We start from the raw sequence: 18,860 nt of genomic DNA, 5'->3' as shown, positions 1-18,860 counted from the left end.
CATAAGCTTTCGTGGGTAAGAACCTCACTTCTTCAGATGCAAGTGAGGTTTTTACCCACGAAAGCTTATGCTCCCAATACTTCTGTTAGTCTCAAAGGTGCCACAGGACCCTCTGTTGCTTTTTACAGATTCAGACTAACACGGCTAGCCCTCTGATAAATTAATTATGCATTCTGTGTACCCCTTTTTAAATTATTGACAATTTCACTGGGTGTGGCCCAGCTCTAGCATTGTAAGAAATAGGACACGGGTGCCGCTATTGTTATATATTGCTATCCTGTCACCTCTCCCTGAAATATTAGTGCTAATTTTTCCATGGTGTCAGTCAGTTTCATTACCCTTTCTATCTCTACTATTTATGCACCTACCTCACACTGATTTCAATGGGAGGTTGGTGCCCACATTTCTTGGGGCTCTGGGCCACTGTATCTAATGCTTCCCATGACATTGATAAATTGAATGCAGTGATGTTCACACACATGTTGAAGTATAATCTAGTCTAACAAATCAAAATATTCTGACAGTTGCACAAAAGCATGTTTCATTTGAGACTCAAAGAGAGCTACTGTAATGGACAGTATGAAGTTATAGGGTGCAGTCTTCACATCATAAAAGAACTTTAAAAGGATTCAAGTACTGTAAAAGGAATTCAGGAGGTGGTAAGATTTATCTTTTTTTCACCTACAATGAATTGTGTGTGTACATATGCCATTTCCACACTTGTTGAATTTTTTGAGATTTCCTATATTAGTCCACATGCTTGGGCATAATTCCTCCATCCCAGGAGATGGCAACAGGCCCTTTCAATGTTATGACACAAGCCCTTTATATTTCTGAGGCTGGCTCAGTTGAAATGCCAAAAGCAATTCAGGAAAAATTGTCTACAAAATAGAACTCACTCCCTGCCTGAAATCAAAACTGCTAATCTGAAAAAACAGGCTTTATGACTGGTATAGGAGACCCTGAGGAAAAACTTAACAGGTCAGAAACATTTTCCCTTCTTTTTTTAACTTTCTGTGCCAGCTCCACATGCAGCTTCTGTAATGCCAGTATCGCCAATCCTGAATGTACACAGCAAGGCAGAATCCAACCAATGATACTTCGTAAATGTATGTCAAGGGTTCCCTGCAAGTTGCCTGGAAGAGAGAGAAAAAGCATTGTGACTAGACCATGGTTCCATCCTGGGCTGTACACAAGATGCACAGTCCTATGGGAGACAGGTCCTTTACACCCTCAATCCTGGGCCAGGCCAAGCACCAACCTGGTCCTCAACATACCTGGGGACAGCCTTAGGGTTGCTCTCACTTAACGCCTGGCTGCCAGTTCCCCCAAGGAACCAATCCAACAGCTGGGGAGTGCCAGGGCATGTTAATACCACCTTTCCCCAGCTACACTAAAAGCTACTTGAAGTGGGGTTGGCGATCCTTCTTTAGCTGGTCAATCTGCATTATAGCTGCTTTGTGCTACTAGAGTGACATGAAGCAGCCTTAGGCTACGTCTGCACTACGGGATTACTCCGAATGTACAGAATTCGATTTTTGGCAACCGCTTGTTTAAAGTCGAGTGCATGCAGCCACGCTAAGCACATTAATTCGGCAGTGGGTATTCATGTACCGAGGATCGTGTCGACTTCCGGAGCGTTGCACTGTGGGTAGCTATCCCATAGTTCCTATAGTCTCCCCCCCCCCCCATTGGAATTCTGGGTTGAGATCCCAATGCCTGATGGGGCCAAAAATTTGTCGCGGGTGGTTATGGGTAAATGTCGTCAGTCAATCCTCCCTCCGTGAAAGCAATGGCAGACAATCATTTTGTGCCCTTTTCCCTGGATTACCCGAGCAGACGCCATAGCATGGCAACCATGGAGCCCATTCAGCCTTTTTTCACTGTCACCGTATGTCTACTGGATGCTGCTGACAGACACGGTACTGCAGCGCTACACAGCGGCATCCCCTTGCCTTTGCAAGTTAGCAAAGATAGTTACCAGCCATACTGTACCGTCTGCTGCTTTGCAAGTTGGCAAAGACGGTTACCAGTCATACTATACCGGCTGCTGCTGTCATGGGTGCTCCTGGCCGGCCTCGGTGAGGTCAGTCGGGGGTGCCTGGACAAAAATGGGAATGACTCCCCAGGTCATTCTCTTCTTTAAGTTTTGTCTAATGGAGAATCAGTCCTGCCTAGAATATCAGGCAAGCCTACTAAAGAACCAGAGAGGCAAACGGCCGCTCTGGTCAGAGCCCCAGACATCCTGCAGAAATGAAGAGGTGCATGCCATTCTAGGGGGTGCCCCTACAACAACCCCACCCGTTGCTTCCCTCCTTCCCCACCCCTCCCAGGCTACCTTGGCAGTTATCCCCCCATTTGTGTGATGAAGTAATAAAGAACGCATGAATTTGAAACAACACTGACTTTATTGCCTCTGCAAGCAGAGATCAAAGGGGGGTGGGGAGGGCGGTTGGCTTACAGCGAAGTCGAGTGAACCATCATTCTGCACTTGCTCAGCCTATAGCTGAAAATGGGAATCTGTGATAAGCACAGGCAGGACTGAATCTCCATTTGTTTGTGGGCCTTTGGTTGACACTGGTAAAATACAAAATGTCCCAGGATATGTATGTTGGGGGACAGTTCTAAACGGCAGCTTTATTTTTTTTATTTGCAGCAAAACGTAGAGGTCTACATATCTGATTGTGAGCCCTGGGAGCAAGGGGTAGGCTGGGGTAGGTGCGACCGCGCGGTGCTGCCGACTGGGAGAGCAGCCTGAGGCAGAAGCCTCCAGCTGGCATGATATTCCAGGCAGGACTGAATCTCCATTACACAAAACTTAAAGAAGAGAATGACCTGGAGTCACTCCCTTTTTGTCCAGGCGCCCCCGACCGACCTCACCAAGGTCAGCCAGGAGCACCCACGGGACGACGATGACGGTTACCAGTCATACTGCACCGTCTGCCATCCGCAAGGCAAGGCAAGGGGATACTGCTGTGTAGCGCTGCAGCACCGCGTCTGCCAGCTGCATCCAGTAGACATACAGTGACAGTGAAAAAAGGCGAGAAATGATTTTTTCCCCTTTGCTTTCACAGAGGGGAAGTAGGAGGGGCTGACAATATATACCCTGAACCACCCGCGACAATGTTTTTGACTCTTCAGGCATTGGGAGCTCAACCCAGAATTCAAATGGTTTTCAGAGAGTGCGAGAACTGTGGGATAGCTACAGTCATCAGTTGCCCCTCCCTCCGTGAGCGTCCATTTGATTCTTTGGCTTTCTGATACGCTTGTCTCAGCTCCTTAAGTTTCACACAGCACTGTGTTGAGTCCCTGTTGTGGCCTCTGTCCATCATGGCCTTGGAGATTTTTTCAAATGTCTTTTGGAACGGAGTTCTGATAGAACAGATTCATCTCCCCATACAGAGATGAGATTCAGTATCTCCCGTACGGTCCATGCTGGAGCTCTTTTTTGATTCTGGCTGTGCTGATGAGCTCTGCACGGTCACCTGTGCTGATCAGCGCTCCACGCTGGGCAAACAGGAAATGAAATTCAAAAGTTCGCGGGGCTTTTCCGGTCTACCTGGCCAGTGCATCCGAGTTCAGATTGCTGTCCAGAGCGGTCACAATGGTACACTGTGGGATAGCTCCCAGAGGCCAATACCGTTGAATTGCGGCCACACTAATCCTAATTTGAAATGGCAATGTCGATTTCAGCGCTACTCCCCTCGTTGGGGAGGAGTACAGAAATCGATTTTAAGAGCCCTTTATGTCAAAGTAAATGGCTTCCTTGTGTGAACGGGTGCAGGGTTAATTCGATTTAACGCCGCTAAATTCAAACTAAACTCAGTGTAGACCAGGCCTTTGTATGACTGAGGATATGGCTCCAAAAGGTTAACTAGGGCATCATTCTCAGTTTCCCAAGGTACATTAACAACTTGGGAAATTCACCTCATTAGCAGAGGTGAGATAGATGTGTCAGGCTGAATGGTAAGCACCCTTGCACTATAAAATAGCCCCATTGAGCAGAAAACCCAAGAAGCTGCCTCTGCCAGGAGTGTATTTATTTTAAACATGAACTTGACTGGGGACGCATTAGTATGGTTCCTAGGTTGGATTAATTCTTGCTCTCCACATAATCTGTATTCCAGAGTGCATGAATACATAGACTACATTTATTAACAGTACATTCATTCTTTACACCCATACATGGAGAGAAGCCCTTCACCTTCTCAAGTGCATGTTGAAATGCTGACGCTGCACTGTACGCTACAAAGGAGTCAGAACAATATACTTAAACATATAAAATCTAGACTAAACAGAGCGTAGTTCAAACATTCCTTATCAACTGCTTTTCATTATTTGTTGTAGCTACAGTAAGTAGACACAAATACTTACAGACAACAGCATCAGCAAAATTAGGGGATGCTTGGTCTATAGCTGCACAATTTGGCATATTGTGCATTGTTCATTTCATCATAAATAAAACTACTTTTAAGTCTTGGAAAGGAAATCAGAAGTGATTTACATCACTAGAATTGGGGGTTTTCTTGACATGCCTTATGGCAAGTCACAATGATTAGTCATGGCTCCATTTTGCTTCCAGTCCTCCGGGCATTATGTTATTTAAACCACAGAAAAGCAAGGAAGCAAACTATAACCGTAATGATCAAAATTATGCCTCTCAACATAATACAGTTAGACTACCATTGAAGTGACTTCATCCCTCTTTCACAGTTATTCCAAACGTTTCAGCAGCAACAAAAACTTTATGAAAATCTGCTCTGTCACCCCATCTTACATCTGGAGTAACTCCATTTACTTAAGTGGAATTACTCTGGATTTATACTGGTGTAAATTAAGAAAATTTTAGAGTCAAGAGCAGCAATTAACATAACATTGGTTTGTGGTCTAAAAGGCTCTTAACAGTATTTAGGAGTTTGGGTGACATAATTACAGGACAAGAGTTAAAGTAATTTAATTCCAAGAACTAAATTCAGCCTGGTGTTAGGAAGTCTCTAAGGTTATGTCTACACTGCAGCTGAAGTGAGCCTCCCAGCCCAGGTAGACACACTTGTGCTACCAGGCTCAAGCTAGCATGCCAAAAATAGCAGACTGGACATTGCGGCTCTGACGGAGACCTGGATTAGCCATCTGAGACCAGACCCAGCAGATCCAAGCTGCCATCTGAACTGCAAGGTTCACACTGCTATTTTTAGCATGTTCGCTTATACCCCACTAGCACAAGTCTGTCTACCTGGCCTGGGGGACTCCCTCCCAGTTGCAGGGTTGACATATCTTGGGTGCTAATCAGTGGTGTAAGCTGCTCAGAAAATGATTGTGAATTATACTTGTGTAACTAGGGCTAATTTGGCATTAGGTGGGCTAATGGGAAAGGAGCCCCTGGGAGGTTCCAATTGTAGACATTCCATAGGGAGTTTGTGGATGGTAGGGTTTATCCCAAATGACAGGTCTAGGAACCAACCTCAAAGCCCTCAAAAGCCACCCTCTCCCCAGCAGTTCTCACTGCTGGCAGCTGTCTCAGAACTACCCCACCGCCCACCCCCTTTTTGATGGGACTTTCCGCAACAGAGTGCTCTCTGATAGGAAGGGTCATTATCTTTCCTCCCTGATCTTCGTAGAGCTAGTACAAGGACGATACACCTCCTCCTCCCTGACCACAAGGCAAGCTCTGGCCCCAGCCTCAGCCAACCCATTCTTCTCCTAACCAGTCCAAGGAAAAGGGGAAGAGCATTGCCTTGAAGCTGCTGCCCCTTTCCCTCACTTCCCTGTGATTTGTTACATGTGGCTGGAATAAGGGTGTACCAGGAACAGGAGTATGGAAGGTACAGCATGGTCCCACTACTCCGTTTCACACCTTGTTTTTGCTGCTGCAGAGTCTAAATTACATTTATTTTTCCCCATCTGCTAAAATGCCTAATCAGTGCAAGTTACACTAATTTGCCCCTTTCTATTTTATTTTTCATCAACTGACATCAGGATCCAATGCTCATCTCATATTCGTGTAAATCGGGACTAACTGCATTTCAGTCAGTGGGCCAGACGCTTGGCTGTGTTCATAAGCTACCTCTGCACTGTGCTTATCCCAAGGTCCATCCCGGCATCAATTTGGTCCCTGATATAAATGACAACATCTTGGGCAAATTTAAACTGGTTGTCAAGAGCCTCAAGGGACTATTCTGTCAGTCCAGGATCAGGCAAGCATAAGGAAGTCCAGGCCATACCCATTTCTCTCCTCCATGTCCTCACATTCAGGAGCCACGGGTGTGTTTAATTTACTACTCAACTTTGCACTTAAATTCCACTGGCTGGCTAAACTGGCTTTAGGGCATGTTTGTGCTAGCACAGTGGCAGAAAGTTGCCCCAATATACACATGAATCAGGCCCAGTGGATGTGAGAAGAACTGATGTGAGAAGAGACTCAGACTGCCACTAACTTCTCAGAATCTGACATGACAATATCAGGAATGAAAACAAATTGTATCTACCAGTAAGGCTGAATCAAAGATGCCCTTAAAGTTGTTTCCAGTCTTTATTATTGGTGAAGCAAAAGCAGGAGAAGTTTCTAATTTGCTTTCCCTCTCTTTGCAAAAATTAAATTATTAAAAGAAAGGAATCCAGTTCTTCCTAAAAGCAGGAATGGTGTGTTGCCAGCATATTCCACTTCAGAGAATGGTATAATTCATTGGTGGATAATATTTATTTTAAAACACAGAGCAAATTTATACTTGATGCAACCCCACTGACGAAAAGAGAGGCATGCCAACAGGTACGTTAGCACAGAATTTGGCTCATGCTATCTGTAAAACACTCGGGAATCTTTTTGGAAAGGTGCTACAAAAGTAAATATATGGTATTACAGTATTATGATATTGCAATTTTCTTCTTCAAAACACTGTAGGAAACAATTATATTATCCTCTCTTCAGAATTACACTGGACAAAATAACATCTGGAAATGTGTTGTGCTGCACAATAGGTTTATTTAGACCCTGTCATGAGACAACTGTTCTCCCATATTATTGCTGATGGAGCTAGACAGCTTACTGAATACATTTAGTGTGACACAAAAAGTCAAGACAAACACTGCAAGTAAGAGTCAATATTTATTTGATTAATAACTTACAAAAATTTCACAGATTTAATTTATGTAAGGAGAGCTAATTTATTAAACATTTTACAGATTTTTGTTCACCATGTAATACATCAAGATCCTGACGGTAGTAAAATAATACTTGGCACAGTTATAAATAAAGAAAATACAAAAACAATGTATCCATAGCTTAAAATGTAATGATGTTGTTTTATGCATATTAATTTTCAAAAACAAAATCTGGTGGACACCAAAGAACATAGAAACCCGCAAAGAAACAGCACATGTTTAGGGCTGAGACAAAATTTCCATTTACTCAACCTATATCAGATAAAGCTGATCTGATTTCAGTCTGGATCAGCGTCATGAAGTTTTGGAAGCGATGTAGTTTTGCTGTAATACGCAAGTTGTAAGTTTAATAGTTTACTTGACAGAAAAATGCTGCATAGATGGCTTTTCCCATTCTGATGGTTTCAGGTCATAGGTCTCAGTATTCCTCACGATAATTAACTCTTTGATTTAGATTTATATGCCCTAAATCCAGGACATTTGCAAGTTGATTCTAAACCTATTATATTTTCTATTGGCCAAATTGTGCAGTCCGTAATGAAGCAAAACTCCCACTAGGGAGCTATGCTCAAATAAAGACTGCAAAATTAACCTCATATTACCACCAAAGTCCAGTCTTGTTTTGCAAACATTCTGGTACACAGACTTTGTTAGTTAATCGGACAACTAAAATAATAATGTACTTTACACATTAGATTACTGATGCTATGAAATGTATTTACTAAAAACGTTCAACTGACTGAAGTTCTTTATGTCAGCCGACCCCAAATAGAAATGGGAAAAAATTTTTTCCTGGAGGTGCAGAACATTACCTTTAATTGTAAAAGAAGTAAAAAAAATTTGAAGGCTTATTCATGCTTTTTTCCATTTAGAAATTAAAAATATGAATAAGGGTGTCATTTGTTTTTGTTCATGTTAACAGAATTATTATGGCACAAAACTCTTGCCACCCCTGTAACCAACTCCCCCGAAACGTTGTATCAAAGATAATGTTGATTTTTTCCCCAGTCTTAAACGTTCAAGTACACGAACGTTACATTTCTGTTAATCTTGATATCTGGTACTTGCAAACTATGCGAGTGTCTTGTGATCAAAGAAACGGCTAAAGAAAAAAATGTCTACTTGCAAATACTGAACATCACCTATTTACAGTTTCACTGCTCCTCTTACTAAGGCAAGGGGCGGGAATACCACTAGATTGCTTTTATACTTGTAATCTGCATATTACAGAGAATGTTAATTTTGCCAAGCATCAAACATGCAGTGAATTTGCAGGGTATAATGCCTATTAACAGCAGTATTGAACATCACTAAAAGCTCATTAGATATCTTCCTACACTTTTTGGTTGATAAAATGAAATGAGAAACCTTAAATATACTAACACACACTCACAAAGAGAAAACTATTTGATAAATTATTTATATACAGATACACATTCTTTACAGTGGTCTCTATCAACTGCTTCCAGGTCCCCTCTGAAAATTCCCTTCACAGATTTCTCGAACCACTAGGTTGCTACAGCACTTAAAAGAGAACTAATGCAAGTCTCAGTCTCTCTGTAAACAATAGTTAAGGAAACAGTGAATAATTCACCATGAGTATAGGAAAACGCCATAACAGAAAATCAGTGCATCACATTCAACAACAAAAAGCCCATTTGGAATGAGATTTCATATCATTCCTTACCTTTCAAACATATTTGCAGTGAGAGAACTTAACAGAAAAAAATCTCAAGGATGATTTCCACTTGCTGACATACCGTCTTCTTCAGAATGTCCTATTAGATTTTCCATTCATATGTGCTATTAACAGAGATCACACTTTACTTAAGCTTGGATTCAATCATTTTATATGCAGACAAAATGAGTGTTTTAGTCAGTGTTCACGATTTGTTTTGCAATCACATGGAATTTAAAACTGTTACAAACCCTTCTTTTCTATTACTGAGATTTTGCATTCACGTCTTTGGTCCCCCTATGCAACTTCTCTTCAAACCTTTCCAGTCACTATGCAATATATTACACTGGATCACTCCTAGTATTAAATTGTTTATATCATTTGTTCAAAGATATCAAATTAAATTCGGTTTTATTTTTTGCTGAATATCATATAGTATATATTGTGGTCTATTTTTAAAAGGTATATCATGCACTTAAGCAGGGCTTTAACTTCGACAGAAGAGCTTTACTTACTCGTGCAACTGTTTATTTTCAGACTATACAACCTCGAAACAAGGTTATTACGAGTATTTCACTGTACCGGAAACAGATGGCCATAACTGCTGATAGCCATAAAATATAGGTAACACACTTATTTGTGAACATTATCCTCATGTGCCCTGCTTCAGCAGCTTAACACATTACAGTCGATCCCCAATAAAACCACATGATTTTAATCACAGTATTGAAATGCACATTTTCCCATGTACATAATACTATAGAAAATCAATATAAAATCACATTACCTGAACTAAATGTAGCAATCTTAATGAAGGCTGACTGCATTGTGAAATTTAGTTTTAGACTCCAGATTCTTACTCCAATGGAATTATTCGAATTGGGAAATAAATATTTCTGTTCAGCACAACATGACTAGGTATGTCAATACTTTAATAATCTCATGCTCCTTTGTAAAAGGTGTTAAATAAAAAATCCAACAACAAATGCAGTGAATATGTTGTTGTGAATAATTCTCATGTTAAGAATGGTTAAAATCCCTTTTTGATCTTCCTCCTCTTCCTTATCAGGATTGGCAGTTTATTCTGTCCATTTTTACCTTCATTAATAAAACTCTGATAAAGAGAAGGTACCGTAAGATTCATCGTTAGCCCTACACATAGCATGCTACGGTTCAAAGGATGTGGATTCGAGAGAGAGAGAAATTTTCAGGCACCACTCAGATCTGATATGCTCACAGGATGAAGATGGTGCTACACTAGCTGGTAGCCTGCTCCTGAAGTTTGGTCATATTCTATTGTATACTGCCTTGTCCAGTCCACAATAACAGGACGAAAAAGACCACAGCATCTGAATTCAAAGAAGTCTATAATATTCCTTATACATCCATGGCTAAAAAAAAACAACAACCAAGAAGACATACATTAGTAAGTAACATCACAATTCACTGAACATAGCACAAGTTTGTCTATCTCCAAATTTACCATGTCTGCTTGCTCTCCAAAAAGTTCCCCAAATGTAGAAAACCCAAACTCTGAGAGCACAACTGACTCTTTAACCTTAAATCAGCCATTCCCCAAGATAGTATGCCCCAGGGTTCTATAACAATCACTGGATATCATCCCATCTTAAAGTTAAGAAAAAATGACTTACTAGAATATATTTGATAGACAAAGCAAACAATAGCACCAATAGAACATTAAATAAAAACAATTGCAGCATTATTCTGCCTTTGATTTCAGACAATGCTATTTTATTTTTTCCATTTTATAATATGTGAATATTACAACTTCTAAGCATAGACTGTAAAATTATATGAACTCAAAAATAACAAAACTGAATCAGCTCAAGAGAAATCCCTGAACCATGAACCAATCTCTATCCCACCGCAGGCAACAGTTTGAACCAATAAACAGGCATTACAATGCATCCCGAAGGTCATACTCTGTTGGACCAACAGGAAAGCAAAGTTCAGAGCTGAGTGCCATCCACTAAGACCACAAATAACATTGAAATTTAGGGAAATATGAGAACAAGAGCTTCCAAAGTATGGAGTATGAAAAGTAGTAGTATTTAGGATAGCTAAGACACAAACTATCTAGGGATTTATAGATCAAAATCAACACCTTAAACTGCACCCAGTGATGAACTGGAAGCCAAGGTAATCTGCAGTGCACAGGTGTAGTATATTCCATGCCACAAACACCACTAACTGGGCGGCCACATTCTATGCTAGCTGAAGTTTCAGAGTGGTCTTGAAAGCTAGTCCCACACTGTATTAGAGCATACCGTTCTGGAAGTGGCAAAGGCATGGATAACTTGGTAAGGCCCCTATCCAAAAGGAATTGTTGCACCATTTAGAAGTGCCAGACATGAATATGAAGGGATTGTCCTCCCAGGATCACCTTCAATTTAATTAATACTGGTCTTCAGATTATGTGGTGGTTCATAGGCTATAGGTCAAAGATCAGTGTGAATCCTTGAACACGACAAAATATAGAGTATACACATCTCTGTGGACCTAGAGGACAAGAATGATAGCTTCCAAGTCCAGCAGCTGTTAAATCATAGAGCTCATTGTCAATTTCTTAAAGTTTTACAGTCTCGAACATGTAAAAAAATCTCAGGAAGGCAATTCATTTTTAATCAGAAAGCTTCTTTTTGCTTGGGGCAGTGAAGCCTTGTAATTACACTGAAAGCTGAGTCGGCCTTGATTTTCTGGAAATCAAAACGTAGGTAATAGGATGTAGACTAGAAAGATGAGAAGCAACAACGAGAACATCTGAATTCCTGAAAGGATATTAAGTAAACAAACCGTGGTTGACATCTTTGCTCCATCTTGTAGGCAGTGCTTACTTAGTCAGTTCAAACACTTGTTTCATGATTTTAAGGAACACATCTTCTAAAAGCTCCTAAGCTGATGGAAATGGCTACAGGACGTGGAATTTGAAATCAGTGAGGAAAGCAATACATTGCATCTGCTCTGGGCACAGGCTTGTGTTCCTCAGACAAAAAGAAATCTGATTGTGGCTGTGCTGCAGCTCTAGAAAGGTCATGACCACATAAAGCAAGTGAGACTAGTAACATAGCTAATTTCTTTTGCATGGTGGGACTTGAGAAGAAATGTTGAAGGCAAGTCCTTTTACTAGCACAACAACAAGCTTCGTGAAGTGGCAGCATCCCCTACAAGGAAGGTGCTTTCCATTTCTTTACCAAGAAAAAGACTATTACCGTTCTGGGAGCATAATTTTTTTGTATGTTAAATCATCAATGGCTAGATTCATTTAAGAATATTAACAGTAATTATAAGTCACTTTCCATAATCAGATACATTGGCTTATGGTAAAAATAGCTGTTCAAATTCAGCTTTTAAAAACTGAAATTCTGGGATCCTATTAGCATCTGGAAGATAGTTTTCAGCATTCAGCTCTGTTTTGTTGCATTCAGTTGTGAAGTTCATTTGTGGGTTGGCTATCCAAATGAGAAATAGAGTTTTACACATTTTTATAAACTTACTTGAATGGGCTTTCAATAGATGTTGTTGTGACTTTAAAGTGCTTGTATCGTCTTGCATTCATCCTTTCATTTGTAGTGATACCTAAACAAGATATCTAGAAAAGATGGGAGATAAAGCAAGCAAACACTTAGAATTTCCAAAATTAAAAGCAAACCAGGAGAGAGAAAGGCTGGAAAAAAAAAAAAACATATTTATTTGCTACTTTATGGTTTTAATTGTGCAGGACTATTTGGTGCTTGTGAAGGTGAGGGGCTGTTTAGTTTGGCACAAGGCACAATGCAAGCTGCATCGTTCTGCCTGTACATCTCAACCATCTGCGTTATTTGAGTCTTTCTTGAGTGAACAGAACCATCTGTATCAAATTGTGTAGTAGTTTTCATTTTTAATAAATCCTGATATCCAGAAGAAAAATCCCTAATAATCTATACTGGAGATAATAAATAAGATAAGCAATTATTTTTATTATAGTAGATATTTAGACATTATCTTAAACAATTTTGAAACAACTATTTTTCCTTCTTGGCACTGATACTTAAAGTAACTATAAGATGATATTTTTGTAATTTTTTTCCCCTGTATAATTTTGTCTCAATAACAAGAAGTTTTAAGAAATAATAAATTGGGCTGAAAACACCTTCTGCATGGGTCACTTGGCTCAAGAAGTGTGAACAGTTTTCAGCAACTACTCCATAATTGTTTTGACCTAAAAAGAAAAGACCTGAAGAAGTCTTAAATTATGCAAGGCCTGGATTTACTGTAGTATATTGCATGTGCAACACTGGAAACAAAAGTAGTAGAACTCCCTTAACAATTGGGCTCTATCATAAGCTAAAGTTTTAGAATTCTTATTCATATGGTAACTCAGCCCCATGTTATGGGATCAACAAGTCATGTCTGATAATCCTGAGCATTCAGGAAATTACACTCAGGTTTACTTGCCTTTTCTGAATATACGGAAGTTTTGTCCCTTTAACAGACACGTATCTAAAGAAAGAGGACACGATTTCAAAAAAACAAGAGCCTAAAGTTAGGCACCTATTGCCAGGTTCTGTAAGAAGAGGCCTGATTTTCAAAATGAATGAGAACTCTTGAGTACTCATATTCTCTTTTGAAAAATCAAGCCATCTATTGAGGGGTTTAACTTTAGGAAACCATTTTTGAAAATCTTGGCTAGGTCTTTTAATCTTCTCCAGGGAATAAGGAAGCTGTTTGGAAGACGGGACAGAGAGTGGAAAAGAACGATAGCAGAGAGTGAACCCATCAGAGTGGTCAGTCAAGGGATCAGTCAACTTTACTTTCAAACCATCAGAGAGGAATCAAGAGAGGGGCTGTGGAGTTAAAAAAGCGAACAAAGCTCCTAAGAAAAAGGCCAAGTTAGAAGCTCTAAGAACAGGTTTTGGCAAGTTTCAAAGTAGCAGCCATGTTAGTCTGTATCCGCAAAAAGAACAGGAGTACTTGTGGCACCTTAGAGACTAACACATTTTCTAAGGTGCCATAAGTACTCCTGTTCTTTTTAGGTTTTGGCAAGTTCTTTTAAGTTACCTTTTAACTTTCTACACACAATAGTATAAATAATGATTTGGACACATTTAATAATGTAGTTATTTTATGTTTTATTTTTCATATTTCCTACACTGCATGTTTTCTGCTTGTAAATAGTATTAAATACTACAATTATAATAATTTTGCCTTCATCACATTTAAGGGTGCAAAGCATTTCACGAGGCGGCGTGAGGAAAGTGTTCTTCCAGGTTCCATAGAATTTGAAGAAATATCTACCAACATATTCCATTCCAAAGCAGGGGGTTCTCAAACTGAGGGTCGGGACTCTTCAGGGGGTTGCAGGATTATTACATGGGGGGTGGGGGGCGGTCACAAGCTGTCAGCTTCCACCCCAAACCGCGCTTTGCCTCCAGCATTTATAATGGTGTTAAATATATTAAAAAGTGTTTTTAATTTATAAAGCGGGGGAGGGTGTTGCACTCAGAGGCTTGCTATGTGAAAGGGTCACCAGTAAAAAAAATTTGAGAGCCATTATTCTAAAGTAACTTACGTATGGAGTTTAATGGATCCTGGGATAGTTGGGGATTGGAAGGCACGCTGGAAAGTTGCATGTTCACATTTCTTTAGTACTCTGGTGCTTTATATTGGTTTGGAAGCCACACTGAATAGATGTGGTCACCCTGGCTCATTTATCTTGGGCAGGAAATCCCACTGGAAGGTAGTGTGGTGGCCCTGGATCACAAGTATAAACTTGGAATCTATATTGGTGGTTGTTCTAAATCATCGTTACAGGAGAGAAGGAAAAAGCTGAGATGCCTGACAGTTTACTTCGAAGTTTGGATCTTATTTCTGATATAACTGGAAACGCTGAAGTGGTAACTAAGCCCTGGTGAAGAGACTTGTGATAAGACTTTGTTCTTTACTGCTAGGATAGATAAGGAAAAGTATTCCTTTTTTAATATGGCTAATGTGATGTATTTGAATATTATTTTCCTGTCTAAACCTGTAGTTGATAATTCCATTAACTGGGAATACATGGCCTATGATTTTGTTAAGATATTTGAATAAACTTTCCTCCTTTGGCTTTTGTACTGACAGATAATGCAAAACACACAATGGTCTCATTAGATGGGCAGACATGGGAACATCTGAAATACAGATCCCAGCGCCACAGAACATATTGAACTGTTTGGCTCATTCCAAGACTACTCAAACAGATTGTTCATCCAGGCTACTGTTTTGGGTATTGGTTAGAGTTTCAGTCTGTGTTACAAGAGTGCTGGTCAGACATGATAATGAGGTGTCTGGGAAGGAAGACTGACAATTGAATTCAAGGGAAAAGCTAAATGTCTGATCACAAGAGATCTTTAGTGTGAGAAAATTCAAAGGATCTATTTATATTTTAGCATATAGAATTACATATTATGTGAACATATTCATTGATTTCAGTGGGATATGTGAATGCTCAGTGATTCTTAGTGAGGAAAATGCATGAAAATTGTTTCAGTATAGTGCATCTTTTACTCCTGACAGAATTCTGCACATCTGTGTATCCCCCCGCACAGAAAAATGCAAAAGAAATCTGCGGGGGGACATGTGCCTCTTCTCTGGCAACGCGTGTGTTCCAGCGAGCCTGGAGCAGCCTCAGACACGCAAATCACTGAGGGGAGGAGGGCTGGGTGGGTGTGCCTGCATGGGAGACGTTGATCACAGTCAGAGGGTGGGGCTAGGCGTGCGTGCCTGCCAACAAGCGAGAGAGACTCCGTCCCTCTCACTTGCTACTACGGCTTGCCTGGCGGGGAGGGGTAGGGCTTTTTATTATGCACGAGGCAGACTTTGTCCCTGAGGCAGAAATGTAGCAGCCTGCCTGCCAGTTAACTGATCTCATACTCTGAGGCAGAAATGTAGCAGCCTGCCTACACAGTAGCGTTGTTAATGTTCCTATTGTTAGTTAGTTGTTCCCATTCTCAGACAATTCCCCAAGGAGTATAAAACCTGTAAAAGTTTTAAGGCCCCTACATTACCAGAGTGATGTAGAGCCTTATAAATGACAGTAAGGGAATCAGCTAGGAAGATCAATGTGCTTTCTCACCTTTTTCCTGTGCCAAAGTGGCACAATGGAGTTAGATTACTGCTCAGAATTTATTTTACTTACCCATAAAAAAAAAAAAGACTTTGAGGGCAAATAAAACATTTACCAAGCAGTCAATACAACGTCAGGACAATCAGAACCAAGCACTTCCCAAAGTACCCAGCCAGGTTCAGGACAATGATTAGCAAAACTGTATGACTTTCATGTGTGAAAGTCTGAGCAATTTAAAATGCCATTCTACTTTTTTTCTCTCCCTCCCTCCTGCCCCCTGTTTGGTGTTCTGTAATGTAATTTTAATGAAAATCCAGGATTATAACTAAAGGCAGGTTATTAGTTACCAAGTGTTTGTAACTTATCTTTCATGTCTTTAGGTAATGCTGAATAGTTATTGTGACTCTTTTCTGCATTGTAGTTTAAATAAATTACCAAAACAATGTAAACTGGTGTGATTATACTACATTATTTTGACAAATAAATATGCAGAATTTTGCAGAATTATTAATTTTTTGGCGCAGAATCCCCCCAGGAGTACTCTTTTCGCAATGGAACAGCTGCATTGCTCTTTCCTTGTCTAGATGTCTGTTCAACCCTCCCAGACATGTGTATGCCTTCCATTATCATTTTTGAGAGCTTTAAGAATGGATTTATAACTGCCACCATCCTTTCCACAAACTATACCAAAATATACGTGAATAACCTATTGACTTCGAAAAATTAATATAGTTCTTAGCATGAGAAATATTACCTGCATAATATCAACTTTGATGTTTTGTATTGTACTTTACAGAGATGTATACATACACTTTTTAAGTTATGTTTACAAAACTGGGTCTCATCTTTAACTACTCTGATCTACAACAAATACACACAATTTATTTCTTTATTATATGCATTTGTAGTTCTATTACTTTTATTTTATGTAATAGCCAAGAGCCTGAACTCATTTTACATTGAGCTAACAATATGTCGACCCAACTTACTATTTTTAAACTACATATGTACTAGGAAAATGACCACTGCTGACAACAGTTAACAACAACGGGTCCCCTCAGCTGGAAACTGTTTAACTACTAGTGTAGATTCCATTGAAAAAGTTTTGTCCAGTTAATTATACAATGCATAACTGAGACCAGACTTACACAACTTGTATGCACTCATAGTCACTGAACTGTTTTAATCATGTTTCACTCACGCCTTCTGCAATGGTGTTAAATATTTTTGTCCCATTACACAAGCAAATAAACAGTTTGCAAGCACGAGTTGAAAAAGAGACCGTGAAGACCTACTACTGACAACCACTATCAGCAATGGGCTAGTTTCCCAAAATAGACAAACCTATAGTCTAGGGCTAGGCACCACATACTCTGCTGCAAGCTAAATGCAACTTCTGTGGCAAAGCCATTCATATCTGTGTGCTCCAGTAGGAGAAACTGGAAATTCTGTGGCAGTTTCTGCTAAACTAAGGATGAATGTTTTTACTAAATGAAGATGAAATTGAATAATACCATTAGTACAGTATTGCATCTATAATTTATTTTGATATCAAATTAAATTTATTTTACTTCTCTATATTTTCCCTGTGCCACAGGTTTTTTTAGGGCTGTTGATTCATCGTAGTTACCTCACACGATTAACTAAAAAAAATTAATCTTAATAAAAAAAATTAATCGCACTGTTAAACAATAGAATACTAATTGAAATTTATTAAATATTTTTGGATGTTTTTCTACAGTTTCAAATATATTGATTTCTATTGCAACACAGAATACAAAGGGTATAGTGCTCACTTTATATTATTATTTCTGATTACAAATATTTGCACTGTAAAAGTGATAATCAAAATAAACAGTATTTTTCAATTCACCTCATACAAGTACCGTGAAACTGTAACTTACAAATGTAGAATTTTTTGCTATATAACTTCACTCAAAAACAAAACAATGTAAAACTTTAGCGCCTACAAATCCACTCAGTCCTACTTCAAGTTCAGCCAATCACTAAGACAAACTAGTTTGTTTACATTTACAGGAGATACTGCTGCAGGCTTCTTATTTACAATTTCACCTGAAACTGAGAACAGAAATTTGCATGGCACTTTTGTAGCCAGAGTTGCAAGGTATTTACATGCCAGATATGCTAAACATTCGTATAACCCTTCATGCTTTGGCCACTATTCCAGAGGACATGCTTCCATGCTGATGATGCTCGTGAAAAAAAAAATGCATTTGTTAAATTTGTGACTGAACTCCTTGGGGGAGAACTGTATGTCTCCTGCTCTGTTTTACCCACATTCTGCCATGTATTTCATGTTATAGCAGTCTCGGATGATGATCCAGCACATGTTCGTTTTAAGAATACTTTCACAGAAGATCTGACAAAACGCAAAGAAGGTATCGATGTGAGATTTCTAAAAATAGCTACAGCACTCGACCCAAGTTTTAAGATTCTGAAGTGCCTTCCAAAATCTGAGAGGGATGAGGTGTGGAGCATACTTTGAGAAGTCTTAAAAGCGCAACACTCCGATGCAGAAACTACTGAATATGAACCACCAAAAAAGAAAAAAAAAGGTGAGTTGAAAAATATTATTTCTTTTGTTTTTTACAGTGCAAATATTTGTAATAAAAAATAAATATAAAGTGAGCACTGTACACTTTGTACTCTGTGTTGTAATTGAAATCAATATATTTGAAAATGTAGAAAACGTCCAAAAATATTTAAATAAGTAGTATTCTATTATTATTTAACAGCGCGATTAATCGTGATTAATTTTTTTAATCTCACAATTAATTGTGATTAATTTTTTTAATCGCTTGACTGCCCTAGTTTTTTTATGACAAGGAACTGCATGGAAAATGTTGTAAGAGGAAAATGCTGGAAGTTTGGTAAGTTGGGGACCTCAGCACCCGGGAGGAG

General features: G+C 39.4%; 1 protein-coding gene across 1 annotated transcript in view; it reads right to left on the bottom strand.

Moving 5' to 3' along the window:
* Positions 1-7,089: 7,089 nt before the first annotated feature.
* The window catches only part of ZDHHC17 (zinc finger DHHC-type palmitoyltransferase 17), a 123,503-nt gene continuing 111,732 nt past the window's right edge, over positions 7,090-18,860 (bottom strand). Inside the window, exons 16-17 of the mRNA XM_054027001.1 lie at positions 12,352-12,446; positions 7,090-10,227 (exon numbers count right to left, since the gene is read on the bottom strand). Of these exons, the coding sequence (XP_053882976.1) occupies positions 10,089-10,227; positions 12,352-12,446 (234 nt within the window). The 3' untranslated portion in view covers positions 7,090-10,088. The remainder of the gene's footprint in view (positions 10,228-12,351; positions 12,447-18,860) is intronic.

This window comes from Malaclemys terrapin, chromosome 1 (genome assembly GCF_027887155.1).
Source record: "Malaclemys terrapin pileata isolate rMalTer1 chromosome 1, rMalTer1.hap1, whole genome shotgun sequence".
Taxonomy (NCBI): domain Eukaryota; kingdom Metazoa; phylum Chordata; order Testudines; family Emydidae; genus Malaclemys; species Malaclemys terrapin.
This window is presented reverse-complemented; position numbering and strand designations above follow the sequence as displayed.